The following is a 22,837-nucleotide window of genomic DNA, read 5'->3' on the forward strand; positions in this document are numbered from 1 at the left end:
ACTTACGAAGCATCGTCAATCCAGTCCTCATTTGCCAGGATTGCTTCAATATGTGGGTTTGTTATTACCACATCATCCATCTCCAATTCAGAGGGTTCAGACTGTGTCTCCATGGTGCCAATTAGGTCAACAATAGGCCTAGGAGGAAGCACAAAAGAAATCTAAGGTGTTGTTGGGGCTGTGTGTCAAAACACCCCTAATTAAGCTTATTTTTGACCAATAAATTAAGTATTTTGAGATCAAAATTTACTCATAGAACCCTTAATTGGCTGTCATTTATTATTAACAAAAGTCATAGATTAAGACATTCCCATTTTGGAATCCTTCAGATGTGCTGTGCCTGCAGTGCCCTGATTCCTTAATTTTGGCGATCCTGATTTCAAATTCTGGAAATTGATGCCCCAAAACATTCTAGGTGAGTGAATGAATTACTAGAATCCACAGTTGAAAAATTATCTCACCTGGTATCATAATGACTCAAGAAGTCCTTGGGTCGGCAGTAACGCTGCCTACATACCACAACCAAAGCCACAAAAGAAGCCAGGAAGATGGTTGCCAAAACCCCAATAGCTACAATCACAACAGTCTCCATTGATGCTTGTGGTAACCTCAGGGGATGAATGGACAATTCAACAGCAAGATGTCTTCAGAAACACTTCTACCTGAATTAAAACTGAATAAAATGGAAGTCTTGCTGGTTAAATATACCAGGAATAATGAAACTTTTGGCTTTCAGAGTCTTCTTTAAATAATATCTGAGACTCAAGATAAAAATACAGAAGAGTTCTGTGTCAAGCAATTTGAATAAGTATTGAACAGAGTTCACAGTCTTTCCAAACAATAATATGGGTCACACTAACTTTTTTCTCAAGTATTATAAGGTTGCTATTAGAACAGTAGGGACTTAAATCCTTAAATCTTTGCTAACATGTTGAAATGTTGGGTGATCTACTCATATATCCATACATCTATATTGTGCCCATCCTTACTTGTTCTTGCTTTTGTTGTTAGTTGCGAAATTGCGTCCGACCCATTGTGACCCCATGGACAACATTTCTCCAAGCCTTCCTGTCCTCTACCATCCCCTGTAGTCCATATAAGCTCATGTCTACTCCTTCAGTGACCTGATCCAGGCACCTCATTCTCTGTTGTCCCTTTCTTCTTTTGCCCTCAATCTTTCCCAGCATTAGGCTCTTCTCCAGTGAGTCCTTCTTTCTCATTAGGTGGCCAAAATATTTGAGTTTCATCTTCAGGATCTGGCCTTCTAAAGAGCAATCAGGATTGATCTCATCTGTCAAATGATCTGCTCCCTTTTTTTTGACTATCTTTATGATTAATTGAAGTACTATATAACTGTGCCAGATTTTTTTCAACAATATAATACTTCAATCAATGTAGTATGCAATCTTGCTTAAGTATGTGCTTAGCAAAATGAAATCATGGCTCATCTGATCCGTCATGTTTTGCAGTCAAAATGTCTTTTTAATTAAATAATTATTTGGCAGATTGCAATCTAATGTTTTCTTTCTATATTACTGTTTCCATTGCTTTAGGGCACTTCTGCCCAACCTCATTATGTCAATTTAGAAACTGTTCCAAAGCCTTGCAGTTTCCCACTGTATCACTTGTGTTTGAAAGCTGAGTCTTTTCCCATCCTTGGCTCTTTGCTAGTTTTTCTGAAATTGATTTTTCCCCCTATCGGATTGTTTTCCTTGTTTTAACTCACCTCTTGATTCTGAATTTCAATACCCTACCCCTATGTCAGTCAGTCAGTCAGTTAGTCAGACAGGTTTAAAAATTCTAACATTTTTAAATAATTATTTTCGTCAAAACAGATCTATTAGAAAGCTGCAGATGAGCACTTAGTGTTCTTTTCTCACCATTTGAAAGTTAGTAGAAGTAAATATGAACTCATGTTGGCTTTAAAGTGTTGGAATTGTTAAGAAGCAGCTTATGAGTAGCTACATGGGGAACAAACCAATTTTCCCCAAACCAGTGGGATAACTTGGCGGGATAAAATTCATGACTGGAAATTACTGATGGACGGATATAAACTGTTCAAAAGAAAACGAACAAAAGAGGAGGCGAAATTGCATTATATGTAATCTCCACAGAAATGCATAATGCTTTGCTGGCTGAAGGACTCTGGGAGTTGAAGTTCACAAGTCTTAAAGGGACCAAGGTTGGAGACCCCTGTCCTAGAATGCATAAGGTCATATAAAAGGAAAAAAGGATGACTGTCATATACTACAGGCCACCCAAACAAACAGAAGGAATATATGAACTTTTTGCTAATGAGTTAACAAATGTATGTGGGAAAGTACAGTACAGTAGTAATGGAGGACATTAGCTACTTTGATATCAAGTGGTAGACAAACTCTGCATCAAGTGGGAGATCAATCATGTTTCTAACCAACCCAGGTGACAACTTTGTCATATAATCTTTAAAAAAGCTTTCACGACCAGTTCCCTTCCCAAACTTTGGTCACTAGCCACGGTCATCCCTGTCTTCAAAAAAGGCGACCCCAGCCTAGTTGAAAATTACAAACCAATCTCTCTCTATGTGTCACCTGCAAAGTAATGGAATCTATCATCAACCAATCCATTAGCCTCCACCTAGAAACAAACAACCTACTCTCTAATAAACAATTTGGTTTCAGAAAAAAATTATCATGTAATTTACAACTTCTTCACTGCAAAAACATATGGACTACAAATCTTGATCAGGGCAAAGCAATAGATGCAATCTACATAGATTTCTGTAAAGCTTTTGACTCAATAGTACATGATAAACTTCTCCAAAAACTAAAATCCTACAGCATCTCAGGACCCCTCCACAATTGGGTAACAACTTTCCTGTCAAACAGACAACAAGTGGTCAAAATTGGCAATGCTATATATTAAATCCTGTTCCTGTCAACAGTGGCGTTCCCCAATGCAACGTTCTTGGACCAACACTCTTCATATTATACATTAATTATCTCTGTGACCAAATTACAAGTAATTGAGTTCTCTTTGCTGATGATGTCAAACTATTTAACACCACCAACAATACAGCTACCCTTCAAAAAGACCTTGACTTTGTCTCTGAATGGTCTAAAACTTGGCAACTCCAAATCTCTACCAGCAAATGTTCAGTCTTACATATTTTTTTTTGGTTTACATTTATATCCCGCCCTTCTCCGAAGACTCAGGGCGGCTTACAGTGTATAAGGCAATAGTCTCATTCTATTTGTATATTTTTACAAAGTCAACTTATTGCCCCCCCAACAATCTGGGTCCTCATTTTACCTACCTTATAAAGGATTGGAAAAAAGAACCTAAACACTAAGTACAAGCTTGATGGACATTACCTTACAGATGACCCCCACCCTGTTAAAGACCTTGGAGTTTTCATATCAAATGATCTAAGTGCCAAAGCCCACTGCAACTACATCGCAAAAAAAGCTTTAAGAGTTGTAAACCTAATCTTGGCGTAGCTTCTTTTCCAAAAACACTACATTACTAACCAGAGCATATAAAACATTTGCTAGACCAATTCTTGAATACAGCTCGACTGTCTGGAACCACATTTCTGACATCAGTACAATTGAATGTGTCCAGAAATATTTTATAAGAAGAGTTCTCCACTCCTCTGAATACAACAAAACACCGTATGCCACCAGACTTGAAATCCTGGGTTTAGAAAATTTAGAACTACGCCGTCTTCGGCATGACTTGAGTTTAACTCATAGAATCATCTACTACAATATCTTTCCTGTCAAAGACTACTTCAGCTTCAATTGCAACAATACACGAGCACACAATAGATTTAAGCTTAATGTTATCCGCTCCAATCTTGATTGCAGAAAATATGACTTCAGTAACAAAGTTGTTAATGCTTGGAATACACTACCTGACTCTGTGGTCTCTTCCCAAAATCCCCAAAGCTTCAACCGAAAGCTGTCAACTATTGACCTCACCCCATTCCTAAGAGGTCTGTAAGGGGCGTGCATAAGAGCACAAGAGTGCCTACCATTCCTGTCCTATTGTTTCTTTTCGTTATATCCAATTAATATAGTTATTACATACTCATACTCATATATATGCTTATATATTGTATAGTTATTTCATGCTTATGCTTATATATGCTGTGTGACAAAATAAATAAATAAATAAAAATAAATAAATAAAAGGTAGAGGAGGGAACTAGAGGGATGGCTATACTGGGCCTAATTCTTACTAACACAGAATAAATTATAGAGGGGGTTGAACTGCAGGAATTTTGGGGGAGGTGACCAGACCACATTAGGATTCAATATAATACAGACACAAGCAATAGAACATAATCAAACCAATGTCTTAGGCTTAGATTTTAAAAGGGCTGATGTCAAGAAATGTAGAGAGAACTTGAGAAGGATACCATGGATGAAAATCTTAAAAGGGAAAACAACTCAAAAAGCTTGGGAAACTGAAAAATATTATTAAAAAAGTCCAACCCAGCAACTACCACTGATTAGAGAGCTAGAAGCTAAAACACATGAAGAATGGTTGCAGGAGAAGAGACCCTGCCATCTCATCCACCTGGAAGGAGAGATTGCAATAAAGATTATTATAAATTTCAATGGATTGCTTTATTTTTGTTATTAACTGGTAGACTGAATGTGAATTTAGTCAACATTAAACTCTGGAACAAAACATGCTTTAAGAGTCGGCACTCTCTTGTTTAGGAAGATATGTATATGTAGTCTAGTGAAAAGAAGGAGTAGGGGTGACATGATAGCAGTGTTCCAATATTTGAGGGGCTACCACAAAGAGGAAGGGGTCAACCAATTTTCCAAAGCACCAGAAAAAGAAGCAATGAATGGAAGCTAATTAAGGAAAGAAGAGCCTAAAACCGAGGAGAAATTTCCTGACAGTGAAAACAATAAACCAGGGAATGGCTTGCCTTCAAAAGTTGTGGGTACTCCATCACTGGAGGCTTTTAAAAAGAAATCTGGCAAACATTTGTCTGAAATGGTATATAGGGACTTCTGCATGAGCAGGGGATTGGACTAGAAGACCTTCAAGGTCCCTTCAAACTCTATTAACTTTCTCGTAACTGTTCTATCCTTTGAGCAATGTCTTTGGAATTCCTCAGTCATCCAGGTCATGGTTGTCCCAAAGGTGCTTTTTCAAGAGGCATCTGGATTTTCTGGTTTTTCTTTGAAGATGTTTCGCTTCTCATCCAAGAAGTTTCTCCAGCTCCGACTGGATAGTGGGGAATGGAAGGATTTATACACCTTGCAGACAGCTAATCATTTATAATAATAAATAAATATATAATAAATACAATGAAGATTTCTACAGATAAAAACATACCATGGGTTCACCTGTGTCCCCCATTGTGGCCAATCTCGACATGGAAAAGATAGAAACCAAAGTCCTACACAGGAATTCCACCCACTCACTGTTATAAGTATGTGCACATGTGAAGAAGCATGTGGGTGGGTGGGTGGAGCCTCCTGCCGCTGCTGCTACCGGTTCGCCCAATCCGGGCGAACCCGTAGCAACCCACCACCGGTATAAATCCTTCCATTCCCCACCATCCAGTCAAAGCTGGATGAGAAACGAAATGTCTTCAAAGAAAATCCAGTTGCCTCTTGAAAAAGCACCTTTGGGACATCCTTTGAACAAAATCCAATATCATGGTAGACTCGACTGAAGAAAGGTTTCAATGAAATGAATGATGTATATGTGTCTGTCCAAGAGTCTCTATCCTAAATCCCTTTTTCCACATGCCTTTTCAGTAGATATGAAAGCTGTCACCTTCCCCAGAACCAACAGTATGCCAACAAATATCTGTTAGTCTTTTACCATTACTGGTTCAGCTTGGAAGTAACAACCCAGCCAAGAGATTCTCCTTTTAATGTTCTGGGATATAAATACAACATCAGTCAACTGGAGATGCCAAAAGTGGAAATTGGTGAGCGTTAAATTAATTTATGAGGATGAGTTTTTCCAAACTACCTCCAATTCTTTCAAATTTCAAAGCAGACTATCCCTTTTGCCATGGTTTGCACTTTACAAATTAGGCAGTTCTGGGAAGATTATATATTTAAACACTTCTAGCAGGTGAAAATAGAACAGTATTTCAAAGGTGTATGGAATGACTTAGTCCTTCAAGGAAAGGCTGAAGAATCTTCTTTTACTGCATGTTTTATGGGTAATAAAGGATTGCCAAGCTCTGAAATACTTTAATAATTGAATAATAATGATACTTCAGATACTGATTTGCATATAGTACTAAGCAACTGTAGGTGATTATCAGACTGAGCCTGAGGCAATGTATCATCAGTCATTGCCACAAAAGATCTAATCCAGCCCACTTTGAATTCCTTTGACTCTTATCCACCACCAATTTGCTTTAACTGTTAATAGCTCAGATTCTTGTAAAGAGTTTAAGTTTGCAGTAATTTTTTATACTTACTTGAATTGCACCAATCTCCTGATTTCCCCTGGTGCTTGACATTAATCTGAGCTACTTCCTATACCAAAATTTTCTCGGGCTCCGGAATAACTTCTATAACCTCAGTTCCCAGAGCTGCAGCAATAGGAGATGAGCTGGACCTCCACTTTATCAACAGTTGCCAAGATGACACTGAAGATGAAATCAGAAATTTTGCAGCCAATTTTCAACAGACGATGCAGCAAATGCGGATCTTGACTCAACAAGGCATTCCTCTGGAACCACAACCACTTGCTCCACCCACCCAGGCACAACTGCCAGTTTGTGTTGCGCCCATTCCCAAGTCTCCCGGCTTGGGATTCACTGGTGGTCTGATAAGATGAAAACATTCCTAGCACAGTGAGATGTGTTCATCAGCACCCAACCTGGGGAGTTTCCAATAGGCAAATCAAGAGTCTTCTTGACTATCATACTTTTAATCAACTACCCAATGGGAGCTTCCACTCATAGAAACCAACAATCCCATGCTGGATAGTTATCCAAATTTCCTCACTAGATTTAGGAAGCATTTTGGAGACCATATTCAGATAGAAACTGTCAAACAGTACATCTTTCAAGTCTACCAAGATAACAATTTTGTGAGAGCATACAAGGAAGGTTTCAAGCTCCTTGCAGCAGATCTGGATTGAAATGAGTCAGCCCGAAGAACATAATTTGAGAAGGAACTCAACCAGGCCACAATCACACAATGGACACAAGGTAATCCCCAGGATCTACAAGATCTCTGCCTAGCTGCTATAACAGCTGCGTCTTGACTTGCAGAACTTAAAAGTATTTTTTGACAGCCACAGCCAACCACTTCCAAAACTGACTTCCCCTGTCTCTCTACCCCTAGCCTCCCTGCCCCCTTGGATTTGGACACTGAAAAATTGATGCAAATTGGAGCAGTCAGACAAACATCAGGAGCAGAAGAATAGCAAAGGTACAGAGAGCTCGCTCTGTGTTTTTATTGAGGAAAGCCTGGCTACATAGTCAAGAATTGCCCTACTAAACCTCCTAGGAGAGGCAACAGATAGCCTGGCAATGTCTCCACTACTCACTGCCTGGACAATAAGCCTAAAGGCCAGGGAAATGAAAAATGCCCCCCATCCTCCCAGAGCTCACAGAGGGGGCCACCCAAGCACTGCATGGAGCTCAATTACCGCCATGCTCAGGTATGTTAATAAAATTTGATTCCACCCTGATACTTTCCAGTGGCCAGGAAACCACGATCCTTGTTTTAATAGAATCTGGGTCAATCTCTGACTTCATAAGCCTAACTGTAGTACTGAAATCTAACGTACCTATAGTTTCTCTGAAGTCTCCATTGACAGTGATAACTACTGATGGCCGAATTTTAAAAGCTGGCCCAATTACTCATGCCACAGTGCCTTTGAAGTTAACAATACAGGTACTCCTTGACTTACAACAATTCCTTTAGTGACTGTTTGAAGTTACAATGGCACTGAAAAAGTGATGAGACCATTTTTCACTCTTATGACCATTGCAGCATCCCCATGGTCACGTGATTTACATTCAGATGCTTGACAAGTGGTTCACATTTATGACGGTTGCAGTGTCCTGGAGCGATGTGATCCCCTTTTGCAACCTTCTGACAAGCAAAGCCAACGGGGAAACTAGATTCACTTAACAACCATGTTACTAATTTAAGAATTCCAATGATTCACTTAACAAATGTGGTGAGAAAAGTTGCAAAATGGGGCAAAACTCACTTAACAAATTTCTTACTTAACAACATAAAGTTTGGGCTCCATTGTGGTTGAAAGTCAAGGATTACCTGTAAATCAGCATTCTGAAGAGCTAACTCTTTTTGTAGCGGAACACATCTATCTTCCACTGTGAACCATTTGGTTACAGTACCACAACCCCAATATTAAATGGAAAAAGCAATTTATTGTCTTTGAAAATCCTGAATGCATTTCTCACTGTGATCAGCCCTTGAAAGCTCCCACCAGCCCTCCTCCAATGGTTCACAGAGAGTTTTTCAATTTGACAAGTATATATGCCGACTTTGCTGAGGGTTTGAGGAGGAGGAAGCCTCGACCCTCTCTCCACACAGAGACTGTGATTGCACCGTAAATCTGGTCCCTGGTGCCAAAATTCTCACCAAGAGACAATTCCAAATATCTACTTAGAAACTTTAAAACAACATTTGGACTGTAATTTGCAAAAGGGATTCATACAACCCTTCCAGTCGCCTGCTTCAGCTTCTATCTTCTATAAGAAGCAAGACCCCAGTGAGGCTAATAACAGTGATAACATCCCCCTCCCAACTCAGAGTGGTCCATGATTATATAAGGCTTTAAATGCAGTCATAGTAAGAAACCATTATACACTGCCATTAATTCCAGACCTATTAGATAGACTACTGAAAGCAAGTGTTTTTACAAGACTAGATTTCCTCAATGCTTACAACCTTATTCGAGTAAAATAAGGCATAAATACTTAATTTGCCTTTGACACCAGATACAGCAAATTTGAATATAATGTGCTGTCTTTTGGTCTGTGCAATGTTCTGGCTGTATTTTCTAGATTTTCTAGAACCGTTTTTCAAGATTTAATAGATAAATTTGTGGTCTTATATTTGGATAATATCTAGTCAAAGTGCATTAGAAAAATGAGGGTGAATGAGGAAAGAGGGGATTAAAAACAGAACCACCAGGTCCAAGAAAGAAAACAAGTGTTTCCTTAGGAAAGGCTCCAAGTGGACAATCACTAATTCTCAGAGACAGATAATTCAAGAAGCATTCATTCTCAAAGTCAGTTTCTGTTTTTTTGCAAAGAGACCAGCACATCTTGCAGGCAAGGAGGGCAGAAGCACTGTCTTAAATTTTGATGCATAATCAGGTCGATGGCACCAGTTAAGGGAATATTAGCCTGCATCCCACTCTGGAGATGAGTTAAGAACACCTTGGCTGATAATTAGCTGGGTAAGCCTGAATGGGAAGGAATGGAGGCCATGAAACTGGACTGCAATGGCTAGCTTGGTCACGTTTTTTGCATTGGTGAAGCAATGCAAACTAGATCGCTATGTAAACACAACGCCTCCTGCCACTGCTGTTTTTTATAAAATGTTCACTGTCAGGTAATCTGTTCCGAATACTGTTCTACCATCTTGAGAACTGACAGAACTACACAAAGTCACTTAGCACTAATGGCAACACAAGACAGGAGAGAAGTAGAATTGACATTGCAGGGGTTGTGTCTGCTGGGGTTCATGATGATCAAACACAGATGGGTAGGGTAAGTTTTTTAAAAGCAACAGAACATTTCTTTCATTAAGAATTCCACACAGTAGATGCAAATATAAAAGTCGCTCCAAATTCATTTCACAGGTATAATCGCTGAGCATTTTAAAGCTGTTCCATAAAAGAATTGGGGCCAAAGGCTTGAATCTTTTAGTTAAACATAGTTAAAACACTGCTTTTTAAAAAAATCACCAGATGTAAATCACTGAATAGGTTTTCCATAGCATCTTAATGAGCCCAAAGGCAATTAAAGGCAATTCACATTCATGATGTGAATTTGTAACACCTTCTTTAAAAAAGACTTTCCACATCCCATTAAAATATCACTTAGAATTGGTTATTCTAAGAATAACCAATGTGATGAGACCTAATACGTAAGAACCTACTAATGTCTGATTCACACTCAGAAAATCCAATTCTCCCAATGTGGGAAGCCTAAGAGCAGCAAGCAATGCACAGGATTCCTACAAAGATGAGTAAACTAGTCCCAATGAGGACATTCTATCTTCCGCTGACACAGAGTCTGATCCAGAAATACACTTTTGGCCAGATGCTCCTTCACCCTCTTCTCTTCTTCCTTTTGCTGCTGCTCTTTTGCAGTGGGGAGCAGAGAAGCTATCACTTCCTTCCCTTCTAGGGCTTTCGTCTGGCTTTGCTCAGAGACCTGGAGTTGAAACTTACTGATCACTCCATAATGGCAAGATCGGACATCTCGGGCAGCATCCACCACAACTTATTTATTTAGAGTTGTACGTAGAACTTTGAATTTTAAGACAAACTCATGTTGACTGTAGAGAGTCAACAACTTTTTGTGCAGTCGCCTGGTCATTGGCATAAAATATGAGTCTGGTAAGAAATACAAAGACGGGAAGTTTCCCTTCCACTAACTCTGGTCGTCTTTTTTGTATTGGCACCAAGCCCTTTGTTGTGTCTTGCCCGCTCTCAGAGCAGCCGGGGCCTTCTTATCTGCTCCCGAACACGGAGGAATGTATGCCTCCCGGCCCCAGTCCTGGCTCCATGCCCAGACAAACTGCAGAAGAAGGAGCATCTCCCGGCCCCAGCCCTGATCCATGCCCAGGCAAACGGAGCAGCTAGACCCCTCCCCCTCCTCCACAGCATGTGAGCCTGAGGAGGGTTTATTACCAACTGCTGATTGGAGTGACCCTCGCATCAGAAGATTGGATAGGCGGAGGCAACAGAAGGAAGGGAGGGGCAGGTCTTAATGAGTGCTGAGTCATGGAGCCACACCCCATGGCCTATATAAAGGATCTGCTTTCTGGCAGTCTCTGAGTCAGGCAAAAGTCGAACTTATCTTGCTGAAGTCACTTACTGGTCTCCTGCCTGCTCTGAGGACTTTGCTAGGACTTTGGGCAGAGCTGCAGAGGCAAGCCTGATTCGGATTTCCCTGACCCGGCCGTCAGCGGAGGAGTGGGACACGACACCCTTCTTTCCTGGTTCTTCGGCACTTAGGGTAGCTCAGTCTCCAAAGACTACCTTCTTCACAGTGATTTAAGAATCTGAGAGCATTGTGATAAGCCCCAACAGCCATGCTCACCTCCCGGACTTGTCTGTTGGCAGCAGCTGTGGAGGGAAGTGGCGACATCCCACCCTGACAGCTCCAGGCCGTCTCCTCTGCAGGCCGGCTCACAAGTCTCCTGGATGACATTTTAATTTACTGTCAGAATGAGGCTCAGCATACGGACCATGTGCACCCAGTCCTCAGTAGACTAAGAGATAACCACCTCTTTGCCAAGCCAGAAAAATGTGCCTTTGATTTACAACAACCAGACTTCTTGGGCTAACGTATTTCCACAAGAGGCGGGACTCCCCAAAAGTCCAAGCTATAGTAGACTGGCAAGCCCCTCACACAGCAAGAGATGTCCAATGCTTCCTGGGCTTTGCTAATTTCTACAGGAAATTTATACCAGACTTAGCTCATAAAGCCACTGACCCAACTGACGAAGAAGGGAATTAAATTTGCGTGGGTCTCTACACACCAATCAGCCTTGGAAAAGTTAAAGCAGCTCTTTGCATACCTCTTGCCTTCTTTTCCAGAGCCCTGTCTGCCCCACAATGCAATTATGACATCTTTAATAAAGAACTCCTTGCTGTTAAATCAGCATTCCAACACTGGAAACCCTTCCTAGAATGTGCATGTTTTCCTATAGAGGACCACAGGACCTACTGCAACAAACCAAGCCACTTTCCCCCAGACAAGTCAGATGGAGTCAATTCTTCTAAAGTTTTGATATCTACATTAAATGCATCCCAGACTCCAATAACTTAATGCCAAATCCATTCTCTCACAAACTAGTATATTCTGTTCAAAAGATCACATAACCAAAAACAATACTACAATCTTCCAATTTCCAGATGCATCAATCACCACCAACCATTGAAAGATTGGAAGTTACCCAACTGCACCAGGACTTACTCACAAGCATAAAGGCATAGCCCAACTTTTCCTAGACCATATCTTTCTTTATCTTAGCACTTGTGTCAGACAGAGGTGTGTGCAATTCCTATCTAGATTTTGGAAAGCACTTTTCCAGCTACTAAATGTCAAGATCAACCTCTCCTCAGTTCACCTCCTTGCCACAAATGAGAAGGCCAATATTTCACCAAGCATTACTTTTTGAAGATGCCTCCCCAAGCCCAGTACGATCCCAGCCCTACGCTCCAATGCCAGTCATAAAAGAGGGAGAACCAGAATACGAGGTGGAAGAAATCTTAGACTTTAGAAAAAGAAGCAAAGGCATCCAGGACTTGATTCATTGGAAAGGCTACATGGTTGCAGATCACTCCTAGGAAAATGAACGGTATGTTGATGCCCCCGATTTAGTTGGTTAGTTCCACCAGCACTTCAGCACTGACAAGCCGTGGCCAAACAAGTTATCAGCACTCTGCCAATTTCACCAGAGGAACTTGTTGAGGAAGAGATTAACTAGTCCCTCTGCATTCCCTCTGGGGGGAAGAGGGAGACTCACCTATGATGCACCTTCCATATCTTCAACTCCTGAGAAGGGGCAGAGAAGGATCCTCTAAAGATATTTGTGTGTTAACAGCAACCACCACCTGATCCTGGAGAGGAGTGGGAGGAGGATTCCTTCGAGACTTCCTATGAGAACTAAGACTTTGAATGATGGAAGGTAAAAGCAGCATAGAAGAACTCATGGAAGAGGAGAGGGGCCAATATGGAGTGATGTAGGGGATGAGCAGGCTGAGCCCGAGAGGGGTGTGTGTCAAATGCCTCATCAGTTATGAGTCCCTGCGTGCCCATAGGAGATCTAAGTCCAGCCCAGCTTGAATTCCTTTAACTCTTATCTACTGCCAATTTGCTCTGTTAGTAGCTCAGATTCTTGTACAGAGCTTAAGCGTGCAATAAAGTTTTATACTCAGTTGTATTGCCTTAATCTTCTGTCATTTGCATCTCTATAACTGTCTGGTTTGGTTCTGCAACCCAACAAGACAGAAACAGACTTCAGAGGATAATTAGAACTGCAGAAAAAATAATTGCTACCAACCTGCCTTCCATTGAGGACCTGTATACTGCACGAATCAAGAAGAGGGCCGTGAAAATATTTACAGATTCCTCACATCCTGGACATAAAATGTTTCAACTCCTACCCTCAAAACGACGCTATAGAGCACTGTACACCAGAACAACTAGGCACAAGAACAGTTTTTTCCCAAAGACCATCACTCTGCTAAACAAATAATTCCATCAACATTGTCAAACTATGTACTGAATCTGCACTACTATTAATCGTCTCATAGTTCCCATCACCAATCTCTTTCCACTTATGACTGTATGACTGTAACTTTGTTGCTGGTAATCCTTATGATTTATATTGATATATTGACCATCATTCGTGTTGTAAATGTTGTACCTTGATGAAGGTATCTTTTCTTTTATGTACACTGAGAGCATATGCACCAAGACAAATTCCTTGTGTGTCCAATCACACTTGGCCAATAAAAAAATGATATTCTATTCTATTCTTCTATTCTGATTTCCCCCGTGCTTGACAGCAACTATGGTAAAGCATGATGTATAAAGCCAGTCATTTTAGTTTATATATCATAATTCATAATTCAGCATTATATCTATACCAGGCCATTAATGTTTGTAAATATAACTATACTTAAAATAACCTTGTCTTATTATTGGTTACATAACACTAATTAACCGTAAAAAACAAGTTGCCACTGAAAGCTTAAGAGCAAAGGAAGTAATTTTTGCCTAATTAGTTATTATTACCACTGTTGTTAAATTTAAATAGTATCTTGAATAACTAGAAATCATATATAACTAAAAAAAACCTCTGTATCTGAATGAGAAACATTACACTTGAATGAAAATTGCTTTCCTTTCAGACATACTTTTTAAAGGTTTTTAAAGGTTAAGTAATAGTGCTAACAAGTGAAACCTGTATCTCAATTCCTTGGGGATTTTAAAAATTGGCAAATTTGCAAATTATCAGTTAAAGTCTGGCTGTATTTTATTAAGTAAACCCAAATAATAACCCTTAATTGAAGCACCTTCAGTTCTAAGTTGCTAAAGCAATCAGGTGAGAGATTGCTGTGTTTCGCTTGGTTATACTGTGCAAACAGTACAAAAGTTCAGAAATGAGGTTTTGCTATAGGAAGCCTAACAAATTTAACTTTGGAAACTACAGGCTTTAAAAAATAAAAAATTCTTACCTGGGCTCTGTAGGAATATAGGATCTGCCACCATTACCGAAACTTTAGAGTGAAGAAAGCAACTGAGCAAATAACATTAGTCATGCATGACCTTTACCCCCTCATCCCAACCCACAGCAAACAGGGCAAGAACACATGGAAGAGAAAGATAACTTCCTTGGAAACACTTTTGGCCTGGCAGACACTAGATACTGCCTCAATTGGCTTTTCATGGGAAAAAAGGATGGCACACATATTCACTATGTAGCAGGAGGTTGGCACAGTTTGCAGTTACCATGCAAAGTAGAGGCGTGTGATGTCCAGTGATAGGATATATGTTTGGAAGAACGCTCAAAATTAAGATTATTCTGAATTTAAATTATAGTGCTTATATAAATCTTGCATTATTAAACAACAAAGCAGATCTCATTATTCTAATCAATTAGTTCTTATAGTGGATATAATGGGATAGTTTCTCATTGGAAATGCTACTTAGCCATAATTTCCTGTGTTTGTGGTCTAATATAAAAATGTAGCTCCCCCGCTCTCTTGCAAAACTTGGATTAACTTTTAAGGCATCTTAATCTTTATTTGATCCACATTTGAAAAGTTGAGGAGTCTATTGCAGTAAGACCATTAAGTTGAGAAGGTTTTGGAAAAATGAATGGGTTAAGATCTTACGGGATTTTAAGATCCAAAAGATAGGCACCTTATTTGTAACATGCCTGTGAATAATTGAAAGAATAATTGAAAATTATTCTTGTCAATAATTATTGAAAAGAAAAAAAAAGTCTGCTTCACTGATGTTTTTATTCCTGGTGATGCTAGAATTGAAAAGAAGCAATTGGATAAAATTAAGAAATACCAGGACTTGCAGATTGAAGTTAGGTGCTTATGGAAAAGAAATCCAATTGTGATTGGAACCCTGAGTGATACCCTCACATCCTGGACATAAACTGTTTCAACTTCTATCCTCAAAACAACACTATACAGCATTGCACACCAGAACAACTAGACACAAAAACAATTTTCCCCCGAACGCCATCACTCTGCTAAACAAATAATTTCCTCAACACTGTCAAACTATTTATTAAGTCTGCACTGCTATTAATATTCCCTTTGTTCCCATCACCCATCTCTTTCCACTTATGACCGTATGACTGTAACTTTGTTGCTTGTATCCTTATGATTTATATTGATATTGTTTCCTGATTGCTTATTTGTACCCTATGACTATCATTAAGTATTGAACCTTAGAATTCTTGATGAAGGTATCTTTTCTTTTATGTACACTGAGAGCATATGCACTAAGACAAATTCCTTGTGCGTCCAATCACACTTGGCCAATAAAAAAAATCTATTCTAAAAAAAATTATTGTATTCTACCTAAAGGACTATCTTGATATCTGTAAATACTGACTTTTTCAGTATTTCATTACTGAACACCCTAATTTTACAAGAGCCACCCTGCGTGGAACTGCCTATATTCTTAGATGCTATCTCAATAATTCCTAGGTTCTTGGTTAAGATCTGAATTATTAAGTTTCCATTAATCTTAAACTGCAAATCTAACTGTAGATCACATGTACATAATAATAGACAATGCAATACCTGGAAACGGTGGAATAGAAAGAAAATTGTGGGTCCCATCCATTACACACAGTGGGACCAAGAGAAATTGATGGCTTCCTGTCAATGGAATATCACTCCACCAGAGATAAGATTGGCTCCCATCTTGTTACTTTTCTGGAATGCCTTGAAAATAAGGACTGGCAGTGGGCTTGGGGACCTTAAGCTAAAACAAAGCCATCTACTGCCCCTGTGGGGTAGTTGGGGTGGGTTTTTAGTTGCGTTAAGCAGCTATGAATCACTGTGGGCGGACATATATATATATATATGTATTTTAAATAAATAAATAAAAACTGGAGAAAATTACAAACTACTAGGATACAGTATATTGTAATAGAAATAAAATAACTGCAAATGGAGGTAGAACTACTGTGGTAAAAGAATGCAAAAGTGATACCAACATTAATAAGCGCCTAGGATGCAATTCCAAAGCATCTGGAGCACCACTTGAACATCATCAGAATTGACAAAACCACCATCAGTCAATTGCAAAAGGCAGGTTAATTTGGAACAGCTTATATCCTGTGATGAAATATTTAATATTATTGAACAGTATCCACCTATCCCATGTCTGACTAGGTGACTCAGTGGCTAAGACAGTGAGCTTGTCGATCAGAAAGGTTGGCAGTTCGGCGGTTTGAATCCCTAGCAGAGGTCTCTTGCATGAGCAAGGGGGTTGGACTAGATGACCTCCAAGGTCCCTTCCAACTTTATTACTGCTACTGTCTTTGGGAAGGGCTCAATAGGTGGGCAGAAATGCAATCCAACATAATATGAATGCATATACTGCTTCCAGACATTTTCGGTGACTTACAATTGTTAAAAAAAAAAAACCTAAACAAAGAACAGTGGAAAGTTTAATTTATTTTCATTGTTTTTCCAACAGTTTCTGTTATATTCCACTTTTTATGCAAGCATCACAACTTCACTATTATCAGAGAAACTTCCTGGATATTACTAAACCCACTGTCAACACAGCCCCCTTGTAAAAATCATAACATTAAAGAGAGACATGAAACATGGCAGTTAGGAAGCTTAGGAATTTTGCCCTGGCAACCGCTCCCTCATAACCGTGGCCTTCTCTGAAACAAAACATCTGCTTTTAAAAAAAGGACTAGTCTGTGAACTCTGATCATTTCTTACTCCTAAAACAAAAGAGGGATTTAAAAAATCCTCTTGCCTCTTTTCAGATCTTTTAGAAAAGTAAATGGAAATGCACCCAAATGTAGCTAGAGAATCACCCTCTCCCGCAAGGTAAAGATTTCACCTAGAGGCAACGGGGGTGGGGGTGCACACTAAAATAGTTCTTCCTTTTACCTGGGAATATTGTACTGGAGGAGGCCACACCGCTTCACGTGCCAAGAGCCCCTCCAAGCAAGTTCCTTCGAAGGTAAGACAGGCCTCTTGTCTGCTAGTGCAATTCTTTCAGCCTTCTTGTTAAGTACTGCCTACATTCCTGAGCAAGATAAAACTGAACAGATGCCAGATGGACAGAGGGGAGCTTTGAAAGTGGGCTGGCCATGCAGAGGGGATTTGGGGTGGGGTGCTTTCAGCTGAGATGTGGTGTTCAACCTTCCTTGCAGAAGAAAATATCTGCAGTGTACCCAAGAATGAAATATATCGTAGTCTGTCTTAAAAAATACTACAAAGCACCATTTCACAAACTTTTCCATACCACAACCTCCTAAAATGGTAAATGAATTTGTGTGACTCCCTCACAAATAATGATTTAAATGGATAGGGTTGGGCAAGAAATAACATCCCCACCACCCCCACACACTTTTATTCAATTCCAAACTTTGTCATAAAACTTCCCATGGCAGTTTTGCAATGCAAAAGGAAGAACAGAAGCTAGAAGGAAATTTGATTGTGCTTGCACTCTGCCTGTTCAAGTCTTTGCTTTTGTATCCCCCTCCCCCGTCCCTCCCCCCCCTCCAGGTTGGAGAACCTTTCCACTAGCAGTCCACAAGAAAAGAAATGTTATAATTAGCAAATTGGTGAAGCCACGTTCCATTTTTATGCTGCTTCCTCATTTTGATTGTACCTTAGTGCTTTTCTTAATGCTTGGCAACTTTGAGACCTGTGGACCACTTCTTCCCAGGATTCCCCAGCCAGCATGTTTTATTGTAGGGTTATTATTGTGTATTTGTTTACTTTAAGAGCAGTCAGTGGAACAAAAAACTTCCAGCTGTAACCATTTTAAAAACAGGTTTTGTGGAGGAGACGAAAGAAGTACTACATTCCAAATTTTTATTATCTAATTAAAGCATGTGGATCTCTATTTTAGCTTCTGAAGAAGTGTGTAGGATTAAACTCTTATTAGTCTATTGAACTGTATTAGGGAAACTATCCAACTATATTTCGTGATGTTAATCAGACGCAGTTTTTTGCATTATATCATAATGGATGCAGTGACTTCCTCTCTCCATCAAGACAGACCCAAAAAAGTACTATTGTATTAAAACAGGAGAGAGAAAAAACTATCTCCAAAATAGTTTATGGCTTTTCAAGGATGTATTTGCCATCCATTTGTCAGCAGAATAACTTTCTGCATACGTTCACTACTTTGATTTTCTTTTCAGCCTAATGGAATATTGAAAGAAGTCATGTAAAGGAGGAGGGTTGGAATTCTTTCTTTTCCAGGCTGGCTTTAGGCTAAGGATGAGTAGATGCTGCCTTAATTAAATTGGGGTGGGGGGATGCTAAACCCCTCCAAATAATTTTAAAAGAACAAATCTTCATATCAGCAGGTGGTATCAATGTGGCCTATATACTGTTGAACCAGGGGTGAAATTCAGCAGGTTCTGACAGGTCTTGGAGAACCGGTAGTGGAAATTTTGAGTAGTTCAGAGAATCGGCAAAACTACCTCTGGCTGGTCCCAGGATGCGGTGGGAATGGAGATTTTGCAGTATCTTTCCCCAGGAGTGGGGAAGAAATGGGCATTGTGCAGTATCCTTCCCCTGGAATGTGGTGGGAATGGAGATTTTGCAGTATCCTTCCCATGCCACGTCCACCACGCCATGCACACCAAGCCACACCATGCCCACCAAGCGACGCCTACAGAACCGGTAGTAAAAAAAAATGGATTTCACCATTGCTTTCACCATTTGCCTTTCAACAGAATAACCCTCTGAAAACTGAACAGAGTAAGAGATATAAAAGACTGTCTGAAAATGGGCCAGCTTGGAGGTAGTAGGGAAAAAAAGATCCAGCTAAAATTCCCAGTGCATCCCTGTGGGAAAGGCCACTAAGAAGCGGCTGTAGGTGCATCAAATTCTTTGAGCAGCTTCCAACCAGGTAGTATGCAGTATTTGAGAGGTCAGATGCTGCAACTCAAGCTCTCAATCTTTTGAAGAGCTACTTTGGGCCATTTTGCCAACCATTGTTGGTGATATAACTGTCGGGTTCTACTGTTCATGGGATGCCCTATATATGTGATTATATTGAACTTGGTTTACCCAAGGATCAGATAGACAGATAAGTTGAATTCCACTTTATTCATCTGAAAGTGCAAGTTATCTTACTTCAGATAATTGACACATTTATTGGAACAAACAACTGATACACAGAAATTAATATAACAAATCTGTATTCTGAATTACAATGCTAATACTGTGATCATGTATTGGTACTGTGACATTTTATGTCTTGCAGTCAATAAAGTGGGGTCAGAGTATGACTTTCTGAAATGAAAGTCTGACTTTCTTCAAGCCTGTCTCACATTTTCAATAATACTTCATTAAAGAAAAGCCTCCTGAAGATTCAAAATATATTAATTTGTAACTACTTCCCTCAACTCCTTCAGAACAAGCGGAATTGCTTGAAAAATAATTACTTCGGTTGAAAAATAAATCTTTAGACTCACTCACAAAGCCTCCCCTTTCCCCACACTTTTCCCATACCAAATCATGTAGTCAACGAAAATGTTGAAAATCACTGATGCAGAATGCCATGCCAGGCAATTAGTCCATTACTTGTCCAACAGGGTTTACTCACCCATGTTTCCAACCTACAAAAACAAACTGTTTGAATCCAGCAGAGAAGATTTGCTTGCTTGCCAAATGTTTCTCTCCCAGCTTCATTGTCCCTATCTGTGGCTCTAACCTCTTTCCTTATAGCAGCAGGAGTTGTTCTCACATTGAAGCCACTGCATTATACAGTTCTACGTCTAGCTTTCTGGGAATATGTAACTGGTTTGACTAAGGATCTGCTCCATAATCTGATTCTGGAAATACATGTACATCGCTATATTTCCTTCTTCATCCTGTGGCCTCAATAATGTTGGCCCAAAAACAATTGCAATACTTTGCAGAGACATGCGATTCTTCTCCCGGAACGCTACAACCCTGGGGGGAAAAAAAGGAAGAACACCTTGAAGCCATAAGAACAATTCTGCCATGCCACCAGAAGTAAGTGGACTTAAGTTCCAATTTCTTTTGGTTGGATTTAATGTTATCACTTACAATACTTTTATGAAGTACTAGTATTCTTCTATAAAGATGATAACTAACTACTTGCCCTTTTGTGCCCATCTGGCTGCTTAAATTTCATTGAATATTGTTTCTTTCAAGCAGCATAGCAACTGAAAGTGTCTTCAACTAAATTTCTACAGTGGTGCTATCAGGCAGGCAGCCCTGATGGAATAAGGGAAAGAGCTGGGATCTGCTTCCAAATGGAAAGTTAAAGATAGGAAAACCAAAATACAAAGAAAACTGTCATAAGGGTTGATTCTAGCTTGGAGGCGACTCTGGCTAAAGTAATACATTTAAAAAGGATCTATGGTCACAGGACTGCTTTTTATTGTAAAATTACTATTTTAACAGCCCAAACCACCTAAAAGATCTGAAAATGATGCTGCTCACCTGGAAAGATGTTGGAAGAGAACCCTCAGTGTATTGAAATTAACCGGAGGTAGGGAATACACAATCTCTCGTAAGTGATGGCTTCGCTTTGCGGAGTCTATAATTTCTGCAGTCCCCCCCAAAAAAGGAGATTTCACTCATTTTGTTCTTTATAAGTAGTTTTAAGAAATAACAGTAGATTGCCTAGGTTTTTTCACTGTTATTTTTCACTGCAATGGAAATACAGGACATCATACCTATATTTACTTTCTTGCCACTCTGTTCTTTCCAGCAGTCAAGAGCAAGGGGGAAGGTGCATATTAGACCAGAAGTCACATTCTCCTAATTTGATTTTGCAAAAAAGGCTATGCCAAGCCTAGTTTGCTAGATGCCAGATTCCAAAAAAGTATATCTTACATAATATTTGTGAGACTCTATGTATATTTTATGAAGTGCCTATTTTATTCTCTTTTTTGCTTTTGCTTGTGTCCATGTTTTTAACTCTGTATTTTTCTTTTTTCTCACAGCTATTTTAGTTCAATAAAAGCATTATTACATGAAATCACAGTTCTTTAGCTGTGTTGGCCTTCATATGCATTGAGTTCTTCCTAAGAACCTAGGAAGTTGTAATGTATTAGCATAGTATCTATGGGGAATCACAGCAGAACGGTCTTTTGTAATTGGCAGATAGAAATTTTGTCAATGTGCAGATTTTTCATGCCCTGTCCAAGATTTTTTGGTATGGCATCCAATGTGATAATAACCACTGGGATCATCAGATCTTGATATTTGTGGTTATTGTTACCTGTATTGATATTAATTGTCACAAGGCATGAAAAGGGAATCTGTTACTTTTCCTAAACAGAGCTCTAATGTGACCCTATTAATCATCTCCTCATTGCAATTTGCTGATAAAGAAGCACTTTTGGTTTGTAACACTATTTGAACGGAGCTCCTTAAATTATTTATCATTTATTTATTGGTACCCCCCACCTTTATTATTTTTACAAATAATTCAAAGAACGCAGCGAACATATCCAACACATCCTCCTCCTATTTTCCCCACAACAACAACCCTGTAGAGCTGAAGAGAGCCCAAAGTTACCCAGGTGGCTTTCATGGCAAAGACAAGACTTGAACTTATTGTCTCATGCTTTTGATCTGGTGACGTAACCACTAGATAAAACTGCCTCTATATACCATCAATTTAGACTGGATTTAAACTTAAAATAAATAAACAAACTGGATTTAAATACTATAATTCACAGAAAAGTATTCCAGTTATTTTTAGTTCTTTTTGTTTTGACCTGGCCATGCCCAGGTTTAATGTTACTTTCTGTCTGCCAACTATCTGTTCACAATTTAAAAATAGTAAATATGATCTTCAGTGCTACAAGATTTGCTAAATCTGCTTTAAATGATAAACAAGACATAGGACACAATGAGCAGAATAAAAATAGATCTGTATCTTCTATTATCAATCTAGGTAATGTGCTAGATTGACACAATGTTTAACTCCCAATTGTTTCAACAAGAGAAACAACTGAAATATAGAAAACTTTTAGGTAAGTAATGTAGGCAATTTTTATATGCAGAATATTCAAATCACCTTTCTGAACTCGAAATTCTAGTTCTGCAAGTATTAGTTCAGCTTAGGCATGAAGCCAGCTGATAATTTTGAGGTAGTCAATAGTCACAAAGAAGTAGCAAGTCGCCTTTGAAATTGTTGCCATGAAAATTTCATGTATTAGTCCAGGCAGTCATCAGGAGTCAAGAGTAGCTTGAAGCCCCCCCCCCAATTTTGTCGTATTATGATTTGTGGATCTCAGGTGTTCAGTAAAAACATTCTGTGTATACCTTGAAGTCTGACCACGCCTTAGCTATGGGAGATAAGTTTACAATCAAAAAAGCTATGTCTTTATACTTATATTCAAAGTTAGCCACTAAA

The 22,837-nt window shown here is 39.3% G+C and overlaps 1 protein-coding gene and 1 pseudogene across 9 annotated transcripts in view; both read right to left on the reverse strand.

Moving 5' to 3' along the window:
* The window catches only part of TMEM98 (transmembrane protein 98), a 101,344-nt gene that overhangs the window by 18,824 nt on the left and 59,683 nt on the right, over positions 1 to 22,837 (reverse strand). For 4 of the 9 annotated variants that reach the window (XM_058179531.1, XM_058179532.1, XM_058179530.1 and 1 more), the window contains 2 exons: positions 20,911 to 21,016; positions 19,527 to 20,394 (listed from right to left, as the gene is read on the reverse strand). In XM_058179531.1, the coding sequence (XP_058035514.1) occupies positions 20,217 to 20,394; positions 20,911 to 21,016 (284 nt within the window). In that variant the 3' untranslated portion in view covers positions 19,527 to 20,216. Of the gene's footprint in view, positions 1 to 6; positions 139 to 461; positions 674 to 14,439; positions 16,148 to 17,364; positions 17,780 to 18,914; positions 20,395 to 20,910; positions 21,017 to 22,837 lie in introns of those variants that run through there. The other 5 variants (XM_058179537.1, XM_058179538.1, XM_058179534.1 and 2 more) reach the window with 5 other exon arrangements.
* LOC131196837 (motile sperm domain-containing protein 1-like) lies at positions 683 to 11,338 on the reverse strand (annotated as a pseudogene).

Source organism: Ahaetulla prasina, chromosome 4 (genome assembly GCF_028640845.1).
Source record: "Ahaetulla prasina isolate Xishuangbanna chromosome 4, ASM2864084v1, whole genome shotgun sequence".
In the NCBI taxonomy this organism is placed as follows: Eukaryota; Metazoa; Chordata; class Lepidosauria; order Squamata; family Colubridae; genus Ahaetulla; species Ahaetulla prasina.